General features: G+C 42.8%; 3 protein-coding genes across 3 annotated transcripts; all 3 read right to left on the reverse strand.

The window, feature by feature from the left end:
• Nucleotides 1–4635: 4635 nt before the first annotated feature.
• On the reverse strand, nucleotides 4636–7162 carry eif2b2 (eukaryotic translation initiation factor 2B, subunit 2 beta). The gene is made up of 8 exons (XM_034580330.1): nucleotides 6896–7162; nucleotides 6531–6651; nucleotides 5958–6109; nucleotides 5521–5684; nucleotides 5310–5405; nucleotides 5094–5231; nucleotides 4942–5008; nucleotides 4636–4841 (listed from the first exon to the last, which is right to left on the reverse strand). Exons 1-8 carry the CDS (start codon nucleotides 7065–7067, stop codon nucleotides 4684–4686), a joined length of 1068 nt encoding a protein of 355 aa, XP_034436221.1. The 5' UTR covers nucleotides 7068–7162; the 3' UTR covers nucleotides 4636–4683.
• Nucleotides 7163–8244: 1082 nt separating this feature from the next.
• Nucleotides 8245–13766, reverse strand: tmed10 (transmembrane p24 trafficking protein 10). Its single transcript, XM_034579952.1, has 5 exons — nucleotides 13527–13766; nucleotides 12431–12551; nucleotides 11819–11892; nucleotides 9847–9973; nucleotides 8245–9645 (listed from the first exon to the last, which is right to left on the reverse strand). Exons 1-5 carry the CDS (start codon nucleotides 13704–13706, stop codon nucleotides 9524–9526), a joined length of 624 nt encoding a protein of 207 aa, XP_034435843.1. The 5' UTR covers nucleotides 13707–13766; the 3' UTR covers nucleotides 8245–9523.
• A 5585-nt stretch (nucleotides 13767–19351) lies between these two features.
• Nucleotides 19352–21822, reverse strand: fosab (v-fos FBJ murine osteosarcoma viral oncogene homolog Ab). The gene is made up of 4 exons (XM_034579762.1): nucleotides 21514–21822; nucleotides 20888–21103; nucleotides 20667–20774; nucleotides 19352–20557 (listed from the first exon to the last, which is right to left on the reverse strand). Exons 1-4 carry the CDS (start codon nucleotides 21646–21648, stop codon nucleotides 19889–19891), a joined length of 1128 nt encoding a protein of 375 aa, XP_034435653.1. The 5' UTR covers nucleotides 21649–21822; the 3' UTR covers nucleotides 19352–19888.
• Nucleotides 21823–23644: the final 1822 nt, after the last annotated feature.

Genomic DNA, 23644 nt, shown 5'->3' on the forward strand with positions numbered 1-23644 from the left:
TTCAAACGTAAAAGAACCTCAGAAAATATCATAACATAACTCCATACTGCTCCTGGGTGTCTTTCAAGTGTCCGTAAGTCCCTGACATGCAAATTCGACTCGAAAAGGAGTCATTTAAATCAAGTTGTAAGCCTAGATGTCCGCAATAGCAGCAGCAGAGCTGCAGGTTAGTGCAGGTTTAGTTGGAACAAGAAGATGAAGCAGCAGAGATGAAGCTGTTGTGTGATGTAAACATGTGATGTTAGTGTGTAAAAAGACTGAGTCTCGCTGTATTACTCAAGCTGCACTACAGCGTCTATTCACAGGCGCGATCCCACTACTGAGCGGCACGGGGGCTTTGACCTGCTCCGTGTCCGGCCTGGGCCGATGCACCCCTCCTTAGGCGACCTGGAGGTCCCGGGCTCCCCCGGGAGAACCATATCGATACCGAACTTAGTGCGGACACCCGCTCGATATAGTCCGCTGCAGCTCAGAGCTCCTGAGCTCAAACGATCCTCCAGCCTCAGACTCCCGGTAGCTTGGATTACAGGTGCGCGCCACCGCACCCGACGAGGAGATCACACACTCACAGAGCTTTGAAGGGGACTGACGTCACGTCATCACACTGCAGCGGCCTCTAGTGGCGGGAACAAAAACTGCAGCTGCAGTGAAGAAGATGATCGATCACTGATAAAGAGACATTTTTCTAACATGATCCTGGTGATTTTAAACATTTTAATTTGTAAACTCCCCTTGAATTTTTAACAGAAACAAACGAATCCGAGTCAAACAATCACGTGACATGTAACTCTGGACATTTTGAAACAAGCTTAAATGAATTAACTACTTTCATGAAAATCAAACTCTAAAGTATAGTTTATAATTGTAGTGTTGTGGGAGCAGACAGCAGATCAGTCACATCAGTTCAACTGTTTTCACATCACACAGTCAGGAATGATTTAACTCTGGTACAACATCTAAATCCTGCAAATACTTGTTGATCGATAAATGATAAAAACATCTACTATAATTGGTTGAGGCCTCAGTGTGTGTGTGTGTGTGTCAGCGTTTGTGTCTGTTGCGTTTTCTTTTATTTGAACAGCTGCTGCATTAAATATCTTTAAAGGGATAGTTCGCCCAAAAATGAAAATCATCTAATTATCTACTCACCACTATACCGATGGAGGGGTGGGGGAAGTGTTTGAGTTCACAAAACACTTTTGGAGTCTCAGGGGTAAACAGCGTTGCAGCCAAATCCAATAAAATTGAAGTAACTGGTGACCACTTCTTCAAACGTAAAAAAACCAACAGAAAAAGACACAAAATGCCTCCATACTGCTCCTGTGGTGTCATCCAAGTGTCCGGAAGCCATGACAGGCAAACTCGACTCGAAATGGCTTCATTTACACCAAGTTGTAAGCCTAAATGTCTGCATTGATCCATGTGCGAACACGGCTCCAGAGGACGATATCAGAGGACATTTAGACTAAAAACATGATGTAAATGTCACCGTTTCAAGTTGAATTTGAATGTCAGGGCTAACGGACCCTTTAACACTGATACAGGTGAATGGAAAAGTGTGTTCATGAGTAACTGAACAGAAATCTGTTCAATGTATGTAGTTTTAGTTTGTCTCCCCATGCAGTAGAAGTATAAAGAGTAGTTGCTCTAGTAGTTGGTGTCCTCCAGGTGGAGGCGCTGTAGCACCATCAGAACTGCAGGTTAGTGCAGGTTTAGTTGGAACAAGAAGATGAAGCAGCAGAGATGAAGCTGTTGTGTGACGTAAACATGTAATGTTAGTGTGTGTGTGTTGTGTGTTGCTGAGTGTAAAAAGACTGAGTCTCGCTGTATTACTCAGGCTGCACTACAGCGTCTATTCACAGGCGCGATCCCACTACTGAGCGGCACGGGGGCTTTGACCTGCTCCGTGTCCGGCCTGGGCCGATGCACCCCTCCTTAGGCGACCTGGAGGTCCCGGGCTCCCCCGGGAGAACCATATCGATACCGAACTTAGTGCGGACACCCGCTCGACATAGTCCGCTGCAGCTCAGAGCTCCTGAGCTCAAACGATCCTCCAGCCTCAGACTCCCGGTAGCTTGGATTACAGGTGCGCGCCACCGCACCCGACGAGGAGATCACACACTCACAGAGCTTTGAAGGGGACTGACGTCACGTCATCACACTGCAGCGGCCTCTAGTGGCGGAACATAATACTGCTGCTAAAGTGAAGAAGATGATCGATCACTGATAAAGAGACATTTTTCTAACATGATCCTGGTGATTTTAAACATTTTAATTTGTAAACTCCCCTTTAATTTTTAACAGAAACTAACGAATCAGAGTCAAACAATCACATGACATGTAACTCTGGACATTTTGAAACAAGCTTAAATGAATAAACTACTTTCCTGAAAATCAAACTCTAAAGTATAGTTTATAATTGTAGTGTTGTGGGAGCAGACTGCAGATCAGTCACATCAGTTCAACTGTTTTCACATCACACAGTCAGGAATGATTTAACTCTGGTAAAACATCACAATGCTGCAAATACTTGTTTATCAATAAATCATAAAAACATCTACTATAATTAGTGGAAGCCCCAGTGTGTTTGTTTGTTTTGTGTTCTTTTATTTGAACAGCTGCTGCATTAAATATCTTTAAAGGCATAGTTCGCCCAAAAATTTTAATTCTCTCATTATCTACTCACCACTATACCGATGGAGGGGTGGGGGAAGTGTTTGAGTCCACAACACACTTTTGGAGTTTCAGGGGTAAACAGCGTTGCAGCCAAATCCAATAAAATTGAAGTAACTGGTGACCACTTCTTCAAACGTAAAAAAACCTCAGAAAATATCATAACATAACTCCATACTGCTCCTGGGTGTCTTTCAAGTGTCTGTAAGTCCCTGACATGCAAATTCGACTCGAAAAGGAGTCATTTAAACCAAGTTGTAAGCCTAGATGTCCGCAGTAGCAGCAGCAGAGCTGCAGGTTAGTGCAGGTTTAGTTGGAACAAGAAGATGAAGCAGCTGTGTGATGTAAACATGTAATGTTAGTGTGTGTGTTGTGTGTTGGTGAGTATAAAAAGACTGAGTCTCGCTGTATTACTCAAGCTGCACTACAGCGTCTATTCACAGGCGCGATCCCACTACTGAGCGGCACGGGGGCTTTGACCTGCTCCGTGTCCGGCCTGGGCCGATGCACCCCTCCTTAGGCGACCTGGAGGTCCCGGGCTCCCCCGGGAGAACCATATCGATACCGAACTTCGTGCGGACACCCGCTCGACATAGTCCGCTGCAGCTCAGAGCTCCTGAGCTCAAACGATCCTCCAGCCTCAGACTCCCGGTAGCTTGGATTACAGGCGCGCGCCACCGCACCCGACGAGGAGATCACACACTCACAGAGTTTTGAAGGGGACTGACGTCACATCATTACGGAGCACTGCAGTGGCGTCTGGTGGCGGGAAATAAAACTGCAGCTACTTAACACTTTTCTCCATCTCCTGCTGATGACGCTCTGGTAAAATTACAGTAAGATTTTGAGTACAGAACAAAACTAAACTCCTGTGGAATATGTATAAATCGTTGAATGATTAAAATTGTAGAATCTTAAAATAAGTGCATTATCTTTAAAGTTGAAGTGTAGGGTATTTGATTGTTTATCTCAAAACATACCGGTTGGGTGGACTCCATCACACACAAGTGATTGCATGTGAGGTTTGAAAATAACCCGTGAACATCGCAGCATTCCCAGTTTGGGCTTGGCTTGGCTGTGATGCAACATTGCTCCAGGTGGTCATAAAGTGCTTGGAAAAGTAAGTAACCATATTGTGACATTTCAGAAACATAAGATAAACCTTTACTGATCCTCATGGGGTAAGTTTTGGGTATTAAAGATAAAGGAGAGGATACAAGAGCATCAGTAGGATACTGAACAGAAGGCAAAACACATCTGCAACAGTGGTTAGGAGGTATAGGAAATGCTACCATCCTTAGTGGCCATCCTTAAAAAAATTACACCAAGCACAACACATTTTGTGTAACCTTGGATTGAAAAACCTCTAATTTGGCACAAAGATTATCTGTGGAAATTGTGTGGTGTTTCAAAAAGAGTAAAAGACTTTACTCACAAAACTGCAAGATTAGTCATTGTTGGCGAAGTTGAAAAGAAATATGATTAAGCATAAGGAGGCTTGAGTCCTCCTGCAGCTGCCGCACGTTTGATTCCAACCCGACTCTTTGCTGGGTCCTGTCAATAAACCCGAAATGCCTGGAAAAAAAATCTGATGACTATAAATTGGTCTGATTAAACTAATATAAATTTGATTGGTTCATTTGGACTAGACCAGGCCAGGACTATGAAAGTAAACTCAATGTTACCCAACAGTGAACCATGGATGTGGGAGAGTTTTGACATGAAACAGCAGAAGGTGTAGGAGAGATGAAATCTATAAATAGCACTATGAGTTATTGTTTGTATACTTGTATTAATTGAGCAACTGATAATCATGTATCCGAGTGCTGACCCAGGCCAGTCAAGGCTGTCTGATGTTGAAAGACCCAAAAACCAGATGAACCTGGGAAACATCACCGATGATATTTACAGTGTTCACAAGATGATGTATGTAGATTTGTATATACACAAATACTGAATGACTCCCAGTCTCAAGATGCTTTACTTAATTCATTTATTTAATGACACTGGTTAAAGTTCATGGTCCTCCGGATGGTAAAGTTCGCTCATCAGTCGGTAGATATAAGACGGTGCGTGTCCTCCGATGTTGGAGATGAACAGTGTGATGAGCTCAGGTGGTACGTAGTCAAACACGGGACAGTGCACGTTCACCTTTGAGAGAATGTCACCTTAAAACACAAAAAAGAAAAGTTAGGCTCTGATCCTGCAAAAGAGGAAATGTTGTTACAAAATGTGAACATCTGAAAGGCAGATAGGAACGTGCGTTACCTTCAGTGAAAGGAAGCACCTCGTGTGGAGAGACAAACTTGTGGAAGGTGTCCTCTTCATTCGGGAACTGAGAACAAATAAAATAGCTTCAGTGATCATTTATTCTCAGTGGAAATTATGAAGAAACCGACTGAACCGACTTGTCTTCGTACCTGAGGCGAGAGCTTGAACATGGGAGCACAAACGATCAGAGGCGTCGAATGGTGCTTGGCTGCCAGGGCCAGCGTGTGCGTCCCGTTGACGGCCCGGAGCCCCCCGTTAGCCAGGACCGTCTGCGTGCCGATGATGACCTGAAAAGATCGTCAGCACACAGGTTAACCCAGATGTTGCGACTTGACCATTTGAAAGACTCCGGCGGTGTTCAATACCTTGTTAACACGAGACATGATGGCGAATATGGCAGCATCTGCGATCACAGTCGTCTCGATGCCAGATGTGGAGAGACTGGTGGCCATTTTATGCCCCTGGTGGACAAATCAGATAAAAATGACATCTTTTAAAGTTAGAAACAAAGAACTTTCTTGTTTTTCCTACACAATCATTTATAAAGTAATTTAAAAACTCCCTCTCCTTAGCTACCTGGCAGAAGGGGGCACACTCTGCCACGATGACGTGAAACTTGCGTTTGCGTGCGGCGTCTTTGAGGAAGGCCTCCACGGTGCGCGAGCGGCCGATCGTCATGATGACCTCGTTGGAGTGGATGTGCTCCAGGGCCTGCATGGCAATGTTGTCTGTTGTTCCCTCTGGAAAATAAAAGTGGTAGAGAGTTAGTGTCTTAATGCATCTTTTATAATGTCTGAACAAAGTTTGTTTCGCAGGTGGCTGATGTGAGAGCTCATAACACCTCAGCAGGAGATTAGGATAACTGCGCCTCCATAATTTGAATATTCACCACCGAGTACCAGCCATTCTCATCGGACAACTAAATACATCATCATCTTCATCAAAAAGACATATAGCCTTTGCTTGTGCTTAACTCACGACTGTAACCAGCTTGTTGAGAAAAGAAAACACACCTAGCTCAATCAGTAACTCATTTATAGCCTCGATGACGTTGGCTTTGAGGGTGGCAAAGTGCTGCCTGAAGTTCTCCTCGCTGAGTCCACCAGACGTCAGCAGCTTGTGGAGCGACTCCTGCTGGTCCGTCTCTTCACTGCTACCCCGAGATCTGACAGAAACATAAAATCGATTCAAGCCATTTATCTAAAAAGCTCCATTTATATTCTTTAGACATTAGTTACGTTGTGATCTTATGGCAACATCAAAAGAGGGAAGAGAACCTCTGTAAAACTTGAATTATTACTGAAGATCAACTGGTATCAGCTTGACATCGGCCAATACCAAAAGTCCAGGTATCAGGAATGGAACAATTGGATCTCAGCATTTTCTGCACATTTTATCTGGGGGTTCTGAATGTTGTCTTCAGTAAGTCCCTTGTCCCAGTTTTTCTGTCAACCTTCCTCCTCTGGGGCGATAAATCCATTTCCTAACATTTAATATCCATAACAGTATGAATGTGAGTATAACCAATAACCTGGATCTACAAGCTTCTCCAGCTCAGTGGGTGGTTTCACCAGCGGATCAATCACCTGGCATATTCCTCTCTGACGATCTTCAGCACTCGTCTGATCATGTTACCGACAGTGGTCTCTGATGGCTGCGCCGCGGTCATTCTCCTCCCCTCCTTACGGATGATTTCCATCAGATCACCTGCCAGATAACACATTGGAGATTGAGACAAATAAAACCCACAGTGGTCGACTTGTTTACCTACAGTTTGGAATGAAGGGTGGGGGGTGGGGTGGGTTCTTCTTGTCTAAGAGCTTGTTGTGTTTACTGGTGGCTTCACACTTCAGACAGATGTGACAAGCCTACAGGCCCTAGTACCTAGGCCCTAGTACCTAGACCTAGTTCCTAGTACCTAGACCCTAGTACCTAGGCCCTAGTGACATACCTGCGCTGCTCCACCGAGCCTGAGCTGTGATTCTGCGGAGCAGGGCTGTCGTCTCTCGGGCTGTCTCCGCCGAGCCCCGCAGGGGTCCGGTCCCGCTGCCTCCGCGCTTCAGGTCGGACAGAAACGCTTCGATTCTCTCCGTCAGGTCCGTTTCTTTGTCTGGCCCCGGCATGGTTGATTTAGAGAAGCGGACTTTCTGTCAGGATGACACCTCAAACAGCCGGAGCTGTTTCCACCATGCCAATGTTACAAAGCGGAAGTGGTTCAGGACTGCATCCGGGTGATTCTGACTGGGCTGTCACGTGATTGGTGGAGCGTCTCCCGGAAATACTGCGTCAAACTTCTTCAGCTCGATGTAAATATTTGTACTTTTTTTTTAGATATTTGTCTCGTGTGATGTGTTTAACTTTGTACTTCTACTGGAGAGCGTCTGTTTTCAGTCCAACACAACATCCAATAATCATACGTAGTTCATTCGATATATTTATTGCTAAATTGCATATTCCCAAATGTAAATTTAATGGTAAAAATGGTCATCTATTTGTGCTTTAAAGTATTTATTTTTTTACTGTGTTTGTGTTAATCCCTGGCATGATTTCCTTAATTTAAATAAAGCCATATATATATTCAAATAGATTTTTTACAATTTAATTGCATGAAGACTGGAAATCATCGTCTTTTCAACCCATTTAATATGTTCCCACTTAAAATCATTATTTTTCACAGGCAGTTTAATGTGTGAATATCAGTGTTGTTCACGTAATTAGGCTGTCACAATAACGACAAACTAAAATATATAGATATAAAAAAGAATATATGAAATGTCAGTTTGTGTAGTGTCACAATAACAGCTCACTCACCTTGGGATGCACTTCTTAGATTTTGAGATGTTAGCTCTTGTTGCGTTGTGGTGGGTTTGAGGTCACTTACAGTTAGATGAAAATGTGTCTCTCTCTCTTCAGGGCAAGTTGATCACAAATTATATGTGACCTTTATAATAATGTAGAGTGTTAATTTATAGTTTGAACATAAAAAGTTTAATCTGTCACTATTGTGCCCAGTGGAACAACTCAAGCTTTGTGTCATGTAAGTATTTTTAAATCAGAAAATGTTGTAAATGATTCCAGTCCTTTAACACATTAGTGCTATGATGTGATGCCATTTTCTCCTGAAGTAATTTGAGTGTAGCATTGAGCTATGATGAAAACTGCAGAGGTAAATAAACCAAGTTCAAAACTGCCTTTCAGAGAACATTACAATCACGAGCATCACAAGGAAGTTGTGTTTTTTGTTACACTGCAAAAACTTCAAATAAAATAGAAAAATAAATTTGTTTAACTTCACCGTAATTAATGTAAAGTCATCCAATATTTTATTGAATAAAAGCCCAACATAAATTTACAAAATTTATCAGTTAACATAAAAATCATTTACTGCGCACAATGCGCATGTTCATCGTTAAAAATGTACCCATTTCTCAATTAATCTTTGTCAAACACAATCTGAATATTTGCAACAACCCTCATTCTCATGTAACCCAAGCCTCAAAGGTATTTTTAACAAACAGAAGCACGCTGGATGGATGTACTGTAATTTGGAAGTTATATTTTAAAAATCAATTTCACCAGTGTGTAAAGAAAAGAGGCGCATGACTGATTGGAAACTTTTGGAGAGATTACTTTCCCTTTTCCAGTCAAAGGCTCCATTCACTGTGGTCTGGCAAGAAAAAAAAAAACTTTTCACAAACATGGATTGCATCATGGAAATCAGGGGATGACATTATACTTCAAATTCCTTCCTGAAAACAAGGTTTTTGGTTTGTGGCTACTTTTGACTGGTGACAAATTCATGTTCAGATGTTCCAAAAAACAAAAGTAGAACGTGCAAGAGCTAATAGAAGTGACCTAATTTATAACTGAGAGAATATCACTCTGACAACGCACACCCCCCCCCAAAAATATAGCTGTAAGCAACTAAGTAGCATTTACAATATGAAAACAAACTAATGACACTGTTAAATTTAGCTACCAAACATGTATGCAAATTAAGTGACATAACACAGAAGTTCAGTGGTTTGCCGAGTGAAGGTAACAACAAACCACTTTTTTTTTTTAGAACAGCCTTCACTTGATCGAAAGGGCACCAAGGATTTTGTCTGCTTGGTATGGCAAAGAATGTGTACATCAACAGAAGGGCAAAAGACATTCGCTCATGGCACATCCATTCAAACTGAGCTCAAAATCAAACGTCACTGTTCAACTGATTGAAGGAACAAGTTCTTATTCAGCAAGCCGCAACATTCAAAAAACAGTGCAGACAGAAACGTGAAGTACCATGGGGACGGACACATCTCACTAACAGCAGTGACACGTGCCTCCCATGTCTCACAGTGCATTTCTCCCTACAGCGCTTTTCATGTTTAAAACCCCTAAATAAGCAGGTGAATCTTTTTTTTTTTCTGGAGGACAACCTTGGTACTCCCTCACAGATGTGAAAACTAGAATTCGAGCCCCTCAACCCCACTTGCTGTTGTTTGCTGAAGCTAGTCCAAGGAGGGTGGATGTTGGGATGTGTTGGCTGACCAGTAGCTTCCCCGGAGGTAAGGAGCTATAGTATAGAAGGGCCGCTCTACTCGATCAGCTTCTTTGCCTTGAAGAAGCGCCGCAAGTAGAACACCTGCCATGTGGCCAGCCCAATGAGACAGCACATGGAGAATATGCTAAAGTACAGCACGCGTGTGTTGGTGGACTCTGGAAAGTGGTAAAAAAACAAAAAGGGGTTTGTTATGGGTCAGTGACTGATTTATAAACTTCACTCCTGTTCGCTTGCGTGTATAAAACTGAAATCCGTGTAATTTCAATGAGAGTTAGCATTTAGCGTCTAAAGGATGTATTCCTTGGGGTGATTTATGTGTCGTTTCAGCAAAATGACAACTTGTGTTTCTTCCTTACCATTGGTGTCCCTCATCTCCTCCTCTCTCTTCTTCATGTAAGCGAAGTCATTGACGATGGACTCCGACAAGTCCTCAAGTCGCCTCAGCTCAACCTCGAGAGGCTTCAGCTTCTCCACCTTGGCAATCTGGAGGAGAGAAAGAGAGGAAACTAATGAAGCCTCGAGAAGCCCAATGCAGAAAGGGTAGAGCTATTCATTTATGAAGTGTTGTTATTGACTTTGTCCAGTAGATGTCACTCCAAGCTGTGTGAACACATCCTGTTTAAACCATCTGTGCCATTTACTCTTGTTCACTCTGGCTGGTGAGAATGAGGCCATTTGCAGACTGGAACAGCTGCAGCACCTGAGACGGTCAGCCTTCATCTTAAACAAACTGCCGTGGCTGGTTTGTGATGAGAACACAAAATGGAGCCGCCACTGAGTTATGTGTTTATAGCTACATATTCCACTCCTGGAAATTTACACTACACTGCCGCTGCTGTTGAAACTAAATTTAAACAACGAAACAATTTATTAGATGAGGTTTCCAGATTTATCTAATGTAGATGGAAACCACTGGCCCTCATGTTGCAGGGCAGGATTCTTCCTTCCTTTTACTATAAGCTGCAGGCTATTGTCATTGTATCTATGATGCAAGTCTAGTTGCGACACTACAACAATTCCTACACTCTCTCTTTTGGCACAACTTACTGTCAGCGACAAGAGTCATCCCTGTGATCTATGAGGTTTACCTGTCTGTCCATGTGACCCATGTTTACAACTTTCAGTTTGTTTTTATTAAGTCTGAGTGAACTGTAAATTGATCAAACCTAAATAACAGTTCTTCTGTTTGGTGTGGAACAGATGAACCTTACAGCCTTTAATTGTGCAGCACATCATATGCAGACATTAGGATGTTGGAGGGTAAAATCTACCCGAGTGGGAACACGCAAGTGACTTTCAATTAGCAAAGAATAAAACACTAGATGCGACAGCTTGCATCTGCTAAGTTCACGTTCTAAAACCCTTAAATGGACACAAACTCTTTCCAATTTATCTACTGAACAAATCTGTTCAAGGAAACACACCCGTCTACGTAAGTCAATCCATGTGCAAATTCAGCTCCACCCTCCTGCCGTCAGACAGGCATGCCCACCCAAGCTCTCCCTGAACATCCACCTACACACACACACATACACACACTCAGCAGAACAGGACGTCACGCTCGGTGCAGCATGTGTGGGAGGAGGGGCGATTCTCAGCTCACAGGCTTCATCACTTCTATTCTCATTATAAGGTGTTGCCTGAGGAAGACAAGTGGTAACCCATTCTCAGAAGAATTACTAAGTAATGCAGGTGATGACGCATAAGAATGTGTCCCTGAGAAGGAAAATAAGAAGAACTTCCTCCCCTGATGCCCCTGTTTTATAAACTGGGACACCTTGATGTCATGGATGCGTTTTGACCATAGACACCAGGCAAGATCATTAATACAGCAAAAGACATCTGCACTGCTACCATCAGGGACAAGTGTTTAATGTGGCATTAACGTAAATAATGCACTGGAGCAGTAAATTCTTATTTGCACAGCTCAGCTTGATTTAGGCTGCGCAACAGTTACTGGAAAAGGGTTAGCATATTCTCTTGCATCTGTTGAATCTGTGCCCATGTTGTTACTAAGACAGTGTCTTAAATGAAGGCCTTTACCCTGACATGGGGTGTACTTCCACATTTAACCAAGTATGTCAATGTGGTCTTCTTCAGAGTCCAAAACCAGCTTCTCCAAAGGAGATCTCTAACCCAAATTTTAGATTGTATTTTTAGGATTTAGGTTTTCTCCAACACGCCAACCAGGCTTATGACTGCTGACTGCCACTGGACACAAGTAGTAAAACTTCTACTGCAAGACCAGAGTCCTACATCAACTCACCTAGTCAGGTTACAGACAAAAAGCTACAGTTACCGTTGTTCAAGAAAGATGGTTAAACTTACCTCCTCATAGTTCTTGGCCTCCACACCATGCTTCATGTCCAGATTGACAAGCTGGTCAGGCACTCTTCCAGTTCCTGAGTAAAAAGAGCAAAGCTTTTAAAATCATATACGGTCACTCGCTGTGCCATGTTAACCTGATCTATGTGCACATTCACATACCAGAATAAAAACTTGTTATTACAATCATGATTTTTCTGAATGATAATCACTAGATTACCAGCATTTTCCTCTATATTGTTACCTAACAAGAATCCAGTCTTTTTACAATTCCTTGTAACCAATCTGCATACGTAGACCTACACATTAAATGATATATTTACACAATTTACACCTGTAAACATGTGTATTCATATAACATAACCGAAATATCACCAAATGGTACCATATCATTGCACGTTATTCCTAAATAAAGGGGAGAAAAATGTTCAAACTTTGCTCTTAATCACCGATAAAGAGAAACACATTTTAAGTGTGTGATAACAAGAACTGGTTTGCTATTCATGTGTCGTTCACAGAAAGAAAAGTTTATGAAACTGCCTCTTGGAATGGAGTGGTTTCGGTGAGTAAGTATAATTTTGTGCCTGTGAGCTGCCTGATGTCGAACACACTTACCCAGGGGGGATTTGCTCTCGAAGCAAACCTCAAACATGTCGTAGTCCTCTGTGGTGAATGCGAACTTTCCTTTTGTTGCATCTTCCTTGGAGTAAAGAGTGTGACTGGAGGAATCTGTGATCTGCAAAGAAAGTGATAGAATTCAAGCATTAACTCGAGTGACAGATGAACAGAAACCTGATCAACAACAATGTGTAAATCTGACTTTTTGTAAAGAAAACAAGGCCTAAGAAAAAAAAGTTGATCAGTCTCTGGTTCCAGCATCAAATGTGAGGACTTGCTACTCGTGTCAGTTTGAAATGATGGTAGAAGGAAGTGAAGCTCATTAAGGATTTTACTTTTAATATCTGACATTTTTAAGATTCAACCATGAACTGCAAAAGTAAACTATGACTCTCAGCAGCGATTAACTGCAAGATGCTAATAATTACCTTCATAATAACAGTGCTGTGCATTTGACAGCTGCTACAACAAACAGACTATTTCACAAAACATTTGAATGATCTCATCCATCGGGTTGCGGTGGGTTAGTGTGAATGAGGACAGACTTCCTGTGTGATGTATGTTAGGACCACGCTTATTGAAACAACATGACACATTGCTGTCGTTGACATGTTAGCCGCTACTGTGCTAACGCCGCTAGCTTGTGTCTTCCAGCTGAATGGACGGTTAAGACTGACGTGTAACAGCAGCGGAGCCGAACACATGACGCCGCCAACCTCATTTTAATCAAACACAACACACAACTGCGACACAGCCAAACACAATCGCTGATGAAACACGATCGTTAACTTGTGTCAAGAGAAGTTTGACTGTATGTCAAACGGGAAATTACGCCAAGGCACCCGGGAGTGCTGATGTTAGCATTGACGTTAGCATGCTAGTTAGCGGCTAAAACCCAGGAAGACGAGTTTTTCCGGGCCTAGCTTAGCCACCACATGCTAACAACAACTGTCACAAATTTCAACCTCACTCAAAAGGGCTGAGGCCATTTAGTGGATTCCACCGCTGGCCCAGACACACAGATGCTCCACAGACGGAAGCCGCCTCGGCCTCTGCTGTTAGCCGCAGCTTTAGCCGCAGGTTGTGTGCTCACCTTCAGATTAGTTTTGGTGTTCGGCTGTTCGGATATTTCATACTCCCCCGTCACCAGCACGTCTTTGTGGATCTCCTCCCGTAAACACTTCCTCGAGTTGACCGGTAGAAAGAACGAGATGGAGTTTACGGAGTCAATAAGCACCGGTAGCAGCAGCAGCAGCGCAGCGAGTCGAGCCATGGCTACTACCGACAACCGAGCGACCAACCAGCCCGTGCCAGCAGCTTAATGCCGAGCTCCAGCTCACACTACCGGTCCCAGCGAGAGCTCCAGCGCCGCCGCCGGTCTGGAGGACGAGCTGCGGCCCGACCAGGTTATGCTGAGGCCACGCTGTGGTTAACACCTGTTCGTGGGGTCAGTGCGCGTGTGGCGTGTTTGACACTTTAGTTAAGCTTTGACCCGCAAAGTTACACAAACATTCAGCGTAAATACACACAGTCACATGTTCTGAGCTTTTTGTGAGGTACAGGTACCTGCTGCAAAAAATGATGATGACTGTGATATCAGAGAACAAGACAGCCAATGATGAAGGGTTTATAGACCTCCTTTCGTGTCTTTATTGTTTTATATCACCTTTTATTTTATTTATTGGCAGTTTTTAAAGGTGCAATATACATACTTTTTTAAATTATTGTTGTTATAAATAAATATAAACCTGGAAAACACACACACACACATGGACAACAAGCACTCCCTGTGTAAAACCATGAAGCAATCTACTTTCAAATTAATATTTATAGGGTGCAATGCTGATAGTGAGGTGAAATAATGTGAAGTAGAAGGGAGCGGCTGGCAGGATTTTTTTTCTTTGAATCACAAACTAACTGACAAACACACGTTTGTTCAAATGGTATAAATTCTGACGAAGCTGCCAAATGTACCCAAATACCCAATTAATGTTATAAATGTCACTTCATATGTACACACAGTGCAAACGGTCAATTAAAGCAGTGGAACAACACATCACAAAGTAGTGGTGGGTTTACCAATTCAAGTTTAGATACATGAGAAGGGTTTGAAGCTTTGTCCTAATTTTAGAAAGGTTTTATAACAGACAGGAACCAAAGATGATTACACTATATAACTTAGGTACAAATGCAACACTCCTTTCAGGAGATCAAAGCTTCTGGTTTGATAATATTCAAGGTCCCTAAAATAGACAACAGCACATAAGCGACCTAGGGCCATCTAGTGGGTCAAACTGGTTCTGTTCTATAGTCTAGGCTCAGCATGTGTGTGGCACAGTGTGGGAAGAATTGTGTTAACATGGAACTTTATCCATCCGTTATCTGTACCTCTTATTGTTTGAGGGTCACACACCCGAGCCAATTCCAGCAGACCTTGGGAAGGACAGATCGCCAGACCATGACAGGGCCGACACACAGAGACAACAGTTCCTCTACACTCACAGTCTCCAGTTCACCCAACCTGCATGTCCTCGGAGGAAGACTGAGTCCCAGAACAGAACCATACAGGAACACGGAGAACATGTAAGCTCCCGACCACAAGGCCCTGACCCGGCAGGTTCAAACCCAGAACCTTCTTCCTGTAAGGCGGCAGCGCTAATGCACACCACCATGGAAGTTCAATGTCATGAAAACCACTTTAGATCATAGACTTCCACCTATTTAACAAAACTTAATATATACAGTGAGTTATGATAGTAAAATAGTAAAATGAAGGATTAACTGTCAAGCAGCTCTTTTGCAGGATCTTGACTCTAGTAAGGGAGCCAGGTTCTTTATGGACTGTATGTGATTACTGCTCTTGTTAGATGAGAAATCAATTGTTTGCTCTGTTTTTCTTCTCATTGCTTATTGATATTTATAGATTTTCATCTGTCTTTAATATTACCGTAATTGCATAGTAATCCATCCAGTATGTGTGCCTGGTAAATCTGGATTATGAAACAGACATATCATACTCGGTGTTGGCTAGGATCGTTTTTGAAAATCCCAAAAGCTATTATTTTTCCGTCAGCAGCTCGAGGATTACCCAATTACACATGATAGAGCCGTCCGGTTTCCAGGGAAACATCCTTGTTCCTGATCCTATGAGACGAGACGAGAACATGCCGCTGACTGGGGAGTCTGGCGCTAAGTGAACAGTAATTATTGGATGGAGAAATCCCTCAAGTATTGTTGCCTAGTGCGTCAAATAACCTCTAAGAATAGTGTGTCGCGCACTCCTCCACGCTACAGACTAAAAATAAAATCCACAAAACTTTACACTCATTAACAGTATTTGTGACTAATCCCCATTTTCACATGCTTTAAATATACTGAAATATGAAATCACAACTGTCTATTAAACCTTACAAGGTCTGAAACCACTTTCATTCACTTTCAAGGGCAGAATTCATAGTGGATTCAATATTTTAAGGGGTTGAGAAGCCGACCGGAAGCTTCTTGTAAAACTGCTTTAATAATGCAACAATTGATTGACTAACCTTTTAATCACTGGCTCAGCATTGTGTGTGTGTGTGTGTGTGTGTGTGTGTGTGTGTATGTGTGTGTGATTATGAAAGTCCTACATTTCCTGATTTTCTTAAATGAGTGTGTGGTGTGTGGTCAGGTGTTTGCACACCCTGTAACTGTCACTCTCTGAGTTTCCCTTGTTATCACTTCGCTGGGTGCAATTAAAGCAGAAATTACATTGATAAATACATATCAGCCAGACTGAAGTCAAACACAAGACTGATTTGTCATACACGGCCTCACATGAACACACAGAGGGTACTGTAGAAACTCTATTTTATAGGGTACTGTGTCAGATGGAGTCACTCATGATGGTCAAACACCGAAAGGAACATATGAGAACAGATGTGCAATAGAATATAGATAGAGTGTAATTTAGCAGCACGGTATAACTGTATCGCTCTCGGCCACATGGGAAAGAATTGGGTTTCCTAAATCTTCTGTATCCATGTCTCGACAAAAGAAAAGGTACCAGGGGATTGGCTCTCTGTGAATATGGAGCCGAGCCAAACTGACTCCTCGTCGTCGTGGCACTGAGGCGAACTTGCCTGTTTCATCATCACTGTGCTCACAATTAGACCTAGGGAGGATCTCTCTCTCTCTCTCTCTGTTTCTGTCTGTCTGCCTCCTTCTCTCCCTGCTTCCCTCGTACACACATCATCTTCTCTTTTTCCTCCCACTCCCTCCTCTCTTTCTATCAGGCGCACGCTGCTGCCTGGTTCCTCCCCTGGGTCGCAGCATCGACGCAGGTTGGCGTCATAGTGGTCTAATTTTACTGCTGTTGATGCTGATGTTAAAAGAAGCAATAGGCACCTGCTATTTCTGCTGCTACCCCATCTCCCCGGGGCCGGCGAGAAAGGTATTAATAGACAGAGTTATTAGGCCCCGCATGGTCGCACTTACAGGCTTTATTGAGGAAAAAGAGGCTCTGCTTAAGTGCAACGGAAACAAGACAGGTACTCAGAATTCAGCTGTTATGCAACAACGACAGTGCTGACAAAACAACAGGTTCAATCCAAGCATTTTAAATGCTTTCAGGAAGCAAGAACCAAGGAGGCAGCTTTGTTCTTGTGCAACATAAATTCTTTAAATTCTATCAAATATTTGAATCTCCTGAGTTTGAAGTTATTCTCTGGAGGAGCTGGTCGACAGGAAGCAGAGTGACAAGGGCTGATATCCAGGCTGTGTTGCACAAAAGGGTGTGTCCACTGGGAGGGCTCCGACGTCAGCATGTCAGTTATTGCAAGATGGTAGACTTCCATCCAGCATGTCCCACACGCACACACAGACACACAGACACACCCACCCACACACACACACACACACACACACACACACACACACACACACACACACACACACACACACACACACACACACACACACACACACACACTAAACCTAACCCTAACTCAACCTTAAAACATGTCTTGGACATGTTTTTTGCCCTCATAATGTGACTGCGTAAACAGTTTTAGGTCCCCACAACATGAGTAATACCTGCACCACAAACACACACACGCACAACAAGCACTCCTTGTGTAAAACCATGAAGCAATCTACTTTCCAATTAATCTTTTTATGGTGCAATATTGATAGAAGGTGACATAAGCAAGTAAGGAGAAATAATGACAAGTAAGAGGGAGCGGCTGGGAGGATTTATTCTTTTGAATCGTAAACTACGTGACAAATACACGATTGCAAAAATGGTATACAGTAAATTCTGACAAAGCTACAAAATTTATCTAAATACCCAAATCATGACATCAACAAATAAGCAGTTAGTTGGAAGACTGTCACTACATCATGAAATCATGTAGTTTAATGTGAAATTACATGACTGTTAGTGATGTCTTCATGTTTGCAGACTTCTTTTTTGTTAAGAAAAGATGCAAGAAACAGGATTACATAAGTGTTAACACATAGACGGATGCATGTAACTTATAAATCTATATGAGTTGAAATGAAGAACCCAAACAATGTTAAAACCTTCAATTAAAGTGGGTTTTTAAAACTTGATAATTAAGGTGTTATAGTGAAGAAGAAAAGTTTTGCTTGAAACTGTTGTTACGTCTGTCTGTCTGTTTGTTTGTTGATTTGTTTGATTGTGAACGAGAATGTTAAAAAAATACATGACGGATTACAATTAAACTTGGTGGAATGTTGTAGTATGGTGTCGAGAAGTGAACATTCGATTTTGGTGTGAATGTTCTTTTCTCTTTCTATAACAGTGGGCGATGGGGCATATTTTCCATATTTTCCATATTTTCCTTGAGCTTGGTGAAAAAAATCAGGCATATTTAGTAAACTGATATCTGTGAGTGTGTGAATTTGGTTCACCGTGATTGAATGTAGGGAGACTGTTGGGCCTTGTGGGAGATATCATTACTGCATTAGAAATATATATATATATATATATATATAACATTGCTAGACTATTTGAGACTCGTGTTTCTAGATCACCACCTTCCAAATGACATTTTTCCGTGTGACCTCTTCATCAAACTGGACATTTTGATGTGATGTTGGCACATCTGTGTTAATCCTGGCCCGACTGTGGTGGATTTACTGTAGTCTCATTGTGTGCGGTGGGAAATATGAAGAAGTTGGAAACAGACTGTATATATAAAAAACACTTTACACCTCCTTTCCAGCTGGCTGCTTGTTCTTGTCCATTTGCAAGAACGGCTAATGTTTGTTAAGTCCAGACTGTGCTGTCTGTGCCTGTCATGCATTATTACTGAGGACACAGGGTTTCACGTGGGAAGTGATATTCAGAGATCACAGAGGGAAATGAAACCAGTTCAGACGCTGGTTTGGGATTCTCTTGTGTAACCAACCACATGCGTGCAGGCGTTGTCTCTGCATCGAGAATAAACCCCGATTACAGGAGGGAAATAAATCCCATTTTATTCCCCATTTGCTGCAGACACACCAACATATATGAGACACGGTTTGTGTCTGTGCAGAAACAGAGTCGGATCGAGCTGCACGTCTCAGACACCCGCAGCAAGCCAGTCCCACTTCACGCTCCAAATTTGGGCAAAGGAAGCCCGACGTCATCGCGCTGGGCTTGCAAGTTGAAAAAAATGGAAAGAACGCACTGACGTAAGAGCCCTGACGTATAGTTAACCTTGGCAACAGACGGAACAATAAATAGAGCCAGTGGAGGTGCAGGAAAAATACTTCCATGCCTTCATGGAGGCTAATTTTAGAGGCTGCTATAATTGTGTGATGTATACCACTGGAGCTACTGTTATATATATGACTCCTACAGAGAATATATATATATTTATGTAAATGAGTGTAATGAGAAGAGAGCCACAGATTGAAACAGAAGAACGTTGCTGAATTTGAATATCACTATATTTTATTTACATCTCTTACAAACACCATTCATCTTTTCTCGCTCCTGGTAAAAAAAATAAATTGAAATTTCATAAATTAAAAGCACTAATGTTTTCACAGAAAACTTTCTTATACTCAAAGATAGACCACTCAGACCAGGGTTAAGACAAAGCACGTCAGGTTTTTTTGTTGTTTTTTTTTTAGTTTCACAAACAGCTCACAATTACTCTCAGATTCCATCAACCAGAAAACAAACCGGATCAATAATAACTATTGCTCTGAACACACATCGATACTACAATGACTCTTGTTATCTAGCACCATAAAATCATATATCAACTCATAATGACTAGGTGGTATTAGTTAAAACATGCTTTTTAACTTGCTACATCGGTGTAATAGGCAAGTATAGATAAAGGCAAATCAAATCATAAATAATTTGCTGCCTGGTACAAGTCCATTCCATAGCCCTGTGATCTGCACATCTATCTCAAGACAATGTGCTTGATAGGAAGTATTAGTCTTTTGGAAGAGTCTTTAAAGAGCCAGCAGGGTCGGTGAACTGAGGGAGTCAGAGGACTGGTCGTTGCTGCTGCTTCCCCTCCTGTGGGCGATGCCACAGGTGGGGAAGGTCTCCGCCTCTGGGAAGGTAAACACAAACGAAGACGTGAAGGTGGTGCCGGCGGGGGTGCAGGTCACCACGGGTGTGCACAGGGGCTCAAAGTCACTGGTTTTGGCGTGAAGTGGCTCCCACTCCTGAGTGGAGTAGAGGGAGTTGGACAAGTCGACCTCGGGCACCGAGCGCGCCGTCTCCATCTCCGTCTTGGCCAGCAGATCCAGAGACTCCTCCAAGACAGAGGAGTCCAGGTCGGTCATCTTCACCGTGCTGCTGGAGAGGGTGCAAGTAGACAGGATGGAGCTGCTGCTGGAGAAGATGGAGTTGGAGGTCGAGGTGAAAGTCGGCTGAGCGAGAGTGGAAGCGGACCTCCTGGGGATGGTGGTCTGCAACTGGGAAGACAGCTCGGTGGCGAGGCAGGGGTGGGCAGGGGAGATGGAGACCATTGGGAAGTCTGTGTCCAGTTCGGAGGGGATTTTGCAGATGGGCTGGTGGGCAGCCAGGATGAACTCAAGCTTCTCTTTCTCCTTCAGGAGATTAGTGATATCACTCTGCAGGTTGGACTTCTCATCCTCTAGCACATCAGTTTCCTGTAAAGGATAGAGAGAAGGGGGGCGTTAACTCGGCTGCTGGATTACACGGCTCTTAAATGTGGTAAGAAATAAACCTTAATGAACAGTCAATCTGTGGGATACTTACAGCTTGCAGAGTGTCGGTAAGCTCTCGCCTCCTGTTACGGCATTTGGCTGCTGCCTGCTTGTTTCTCTCTCTGCGAACTCTCCTCTTCTCCTCCTCCTCAGGTGAGACCTGGACAGAAGAAAAAGATGAGGAAAAAGTTAAGACCCAAGCTCTATGATGCACTGCAATAGGTTACTGCTTATTATAACACCTCAATAAAAGGATGGATGAGTGATAATTACCTGTTCTGATCTGCTCCTCCTGGAGTTATGACCCTTGGATGCAGACCTCATTGTTGGTCTGGGGTAGGCAGGACTGGGGCCGTAGGGGTGAGCTCTGTGTGAGGGGGCCACCGAGGAGACCAAAGGCTGGACCATCCACTGCAGGTCTGGGCTCGTGGAAATGGCCGTGACGGTGGGGACGAAGGAGGCACTTGATGCTGTCAGGTCAGTGAAATCCTGGAATGAAAAGGAATGGAGGACCGTGAGTGAATTTGGAAGACTTTCAGAAGGGAGGGGGGGGGGGGGGGTTGCAAAGCTGCAGGATGGGCATGAATGAAGCAGAGAGGGTCTATAAAAAGCTGGATGGTTTAAAAATATCCTTATGTCGTCAGCTATGACGTTGCACTCTCTCTGGAGTTTCCAGGTGGATGAATGAAAACTGCCATGCACTGTGAAGCTCAGGTCAACAGTCTATTTCATGCACTGTCTATATATAAATATATATTATATTATTCACCAGCTTATCTGCATTATTTGTTGAATGTTAAAAGGCTTTTATTTTTTCAATTAGTCCCTTGCAGGCACTTTAAAAATATGAAACGAGCGACAATGAAATAAATGTTTGAATAGAGTTTCACTGGACATACCTGAGACTGAGGGGAGCCCATGCTGGAGTAGGACCCCGCTGGGGAGGGATAATATCCCAGGTTGTCCCCGGACGGTGAAGCGGTGCTGCAGCGGGAGGAAGAGTCGCACTCCGCGTTGAAACCGGTGAACATCATGGTTCCCAGGCAAATAGTAATTCAAATCAGCAACAACAAGTAGGAAGATCCAGGCAAAGTGTGCCGCAGAAGGGGTGTGTGGAGCTGAAATGAGGAAATCCCTTTGGTAGGTTTCTGAACTCTGAAGTTTTGCTCCCGGTTTGTTCTCTTTTCTATCAGCTTCAGAAAGTTTGAATGCCAACTCTGGAGGCTCGCAGCTCCTTTATAGTCTGCGAAGAGCCGGCCCAATGACGTCGGCCGAGGGGAGTGCTCCTCACCAAGCCCCGGGGGGAGGATAAACACAAAACACCCTGTTGAAAACGCCGCAACACTCCCAGCTAATGCTTTTATATTATTTGAATACCCTAAATATTGACTGTTTACTATGTTCTTCTGCTGTTTGAAGATAATAAAGCCCGCATTTAACAACATTTGTCAAATTTACCCCCGTGAAATGGAATGTTCCAGACACGGGATCCCCAGTACGTAATTTTCCAAATATGGTGCATCCTGTAATAGGGGCGGGTCCTGCTGGGAAATGCACCTTCCGAGATTGGCCGACAGCGACGTGACGTTATGCAAGAGGACAACAAACACAAGGCTGTTGTGAGAAAGTGAAGAACTGGGACGATAATGGTCAGCTAAAGTACTACCTACACACCACAGAGCATTAATAGATAGATTAGAACATGCAAATGTGTCTGTTCTGAGGCAAAGTGTGACAACCACACGAAATCAACCACACACTTTAGCACTGCTGGTGGATTTATTTTTAAATAATCAGGCCAACTTACATTAAACAGTTCTTTAACATATAATTATTTAGCTTATATCAATAATCTGATACTGTAATGGGACCTGATTTTAAATCCTTTTTTTTTTTACTTATTTAAGGCTTTGAGGCCTTTTTATTGCTAAGTGCATTACATGGTTTGAGAAAACTCTTGCAGTGTCAATCAGGTTCAAAGTTAGAGTTTTGGTATTGCAGATTTAATGTTTTTAATTTGGCACATTTGACACAGTTACTGTTAGAGTTAGAGTAAAAAATAAGAACTAGTCAACGCAGGTTAAGCGAAGATGATAAATATATAACGACTCTACTGTGTACTTGTTATGTCTTTGTACCATTTTAAGTGCCTTGAATCTGGGTTCAGTTGTGTGTATTTTTTGCTGCTATTTATGTTTCTTTTTACTGCACACCACTTCAAGAGCATGGGGGAACAAGGAGTTGAGCCAAAGTGCTTTACAACCATAGCAAAAGAAACAAGCGTGGATTAAAGACAACATGTACTAAGTCAGAAATAAGGTTTGTGGAAACTAAAAACACAGATATACAAAGAAATAGATCAAGAAAAATAATGATAGGCACTATCAGAAATGATTGGGTACAGAGGGATCTGGAGGGGGATTTGCATGAAGTTCCATTTGCACACCCAAGACAACCTTATGTAAACGTGAAGCAGGTTTACCTTGGATTTATGTCAGAGCAGAAGCCGTTGCGTGTGTACTATGCCTTCAGGCACTGCTTGTACCCAGTGTGCAATCCAAGCAAGGGTGTGTTCAGTTGCAGAGCCAGCTGATAACAGGTTTCTGAGGTGTACTTTTCCACAACAGCAGTTTGCTTTTCTTCCTCTCTCAGCAGTGTTTGAACTCATCCTGTGAGGTCTTCCCTCTATCAGACTGTGGCAGAGGGAATCCTCACACCTCTCACCTAGCTACACAAAAACCTGAAATGCAGCAGGACACATCACACTTTACATTGATCTTTGAATTGATGTTTAACTGAATTAGTTTATGGCTTAACAACATGTGCATAACAATATTTTCATTGCAATAAACACGCAAATTAAGATGATCTGTATTTTTTAAATGTAATCTATACTGTTTAAATAAAAAAGTAGGACCTTTAGGACTAACACAAGGACCCCATGTTAGTTTTACTGATGTCAACATGTTGATGGCATATTTTTATTGTTGTTTATTCATTAAAATGGAGGGAGGACAGAAAAAATGGAAA

Source organism: Hippoglossus hippoglossus, chromosome 24 (genome assembly GCF_009819705.1).
Source record: "Hippoglossus hippoglossus isolate fHipHip1 chromosome 24, fHipHip1.pri, whole genome shotgun sequence".
NCBI classification, from domain to species: domain Eukaryota; kingdom Metazoa; phylum Chordata; class Actinopteri; order Pleuronectiformes; family Pleuronectidae; genus Hippoglossus; species Hippoglossus hippoglossus.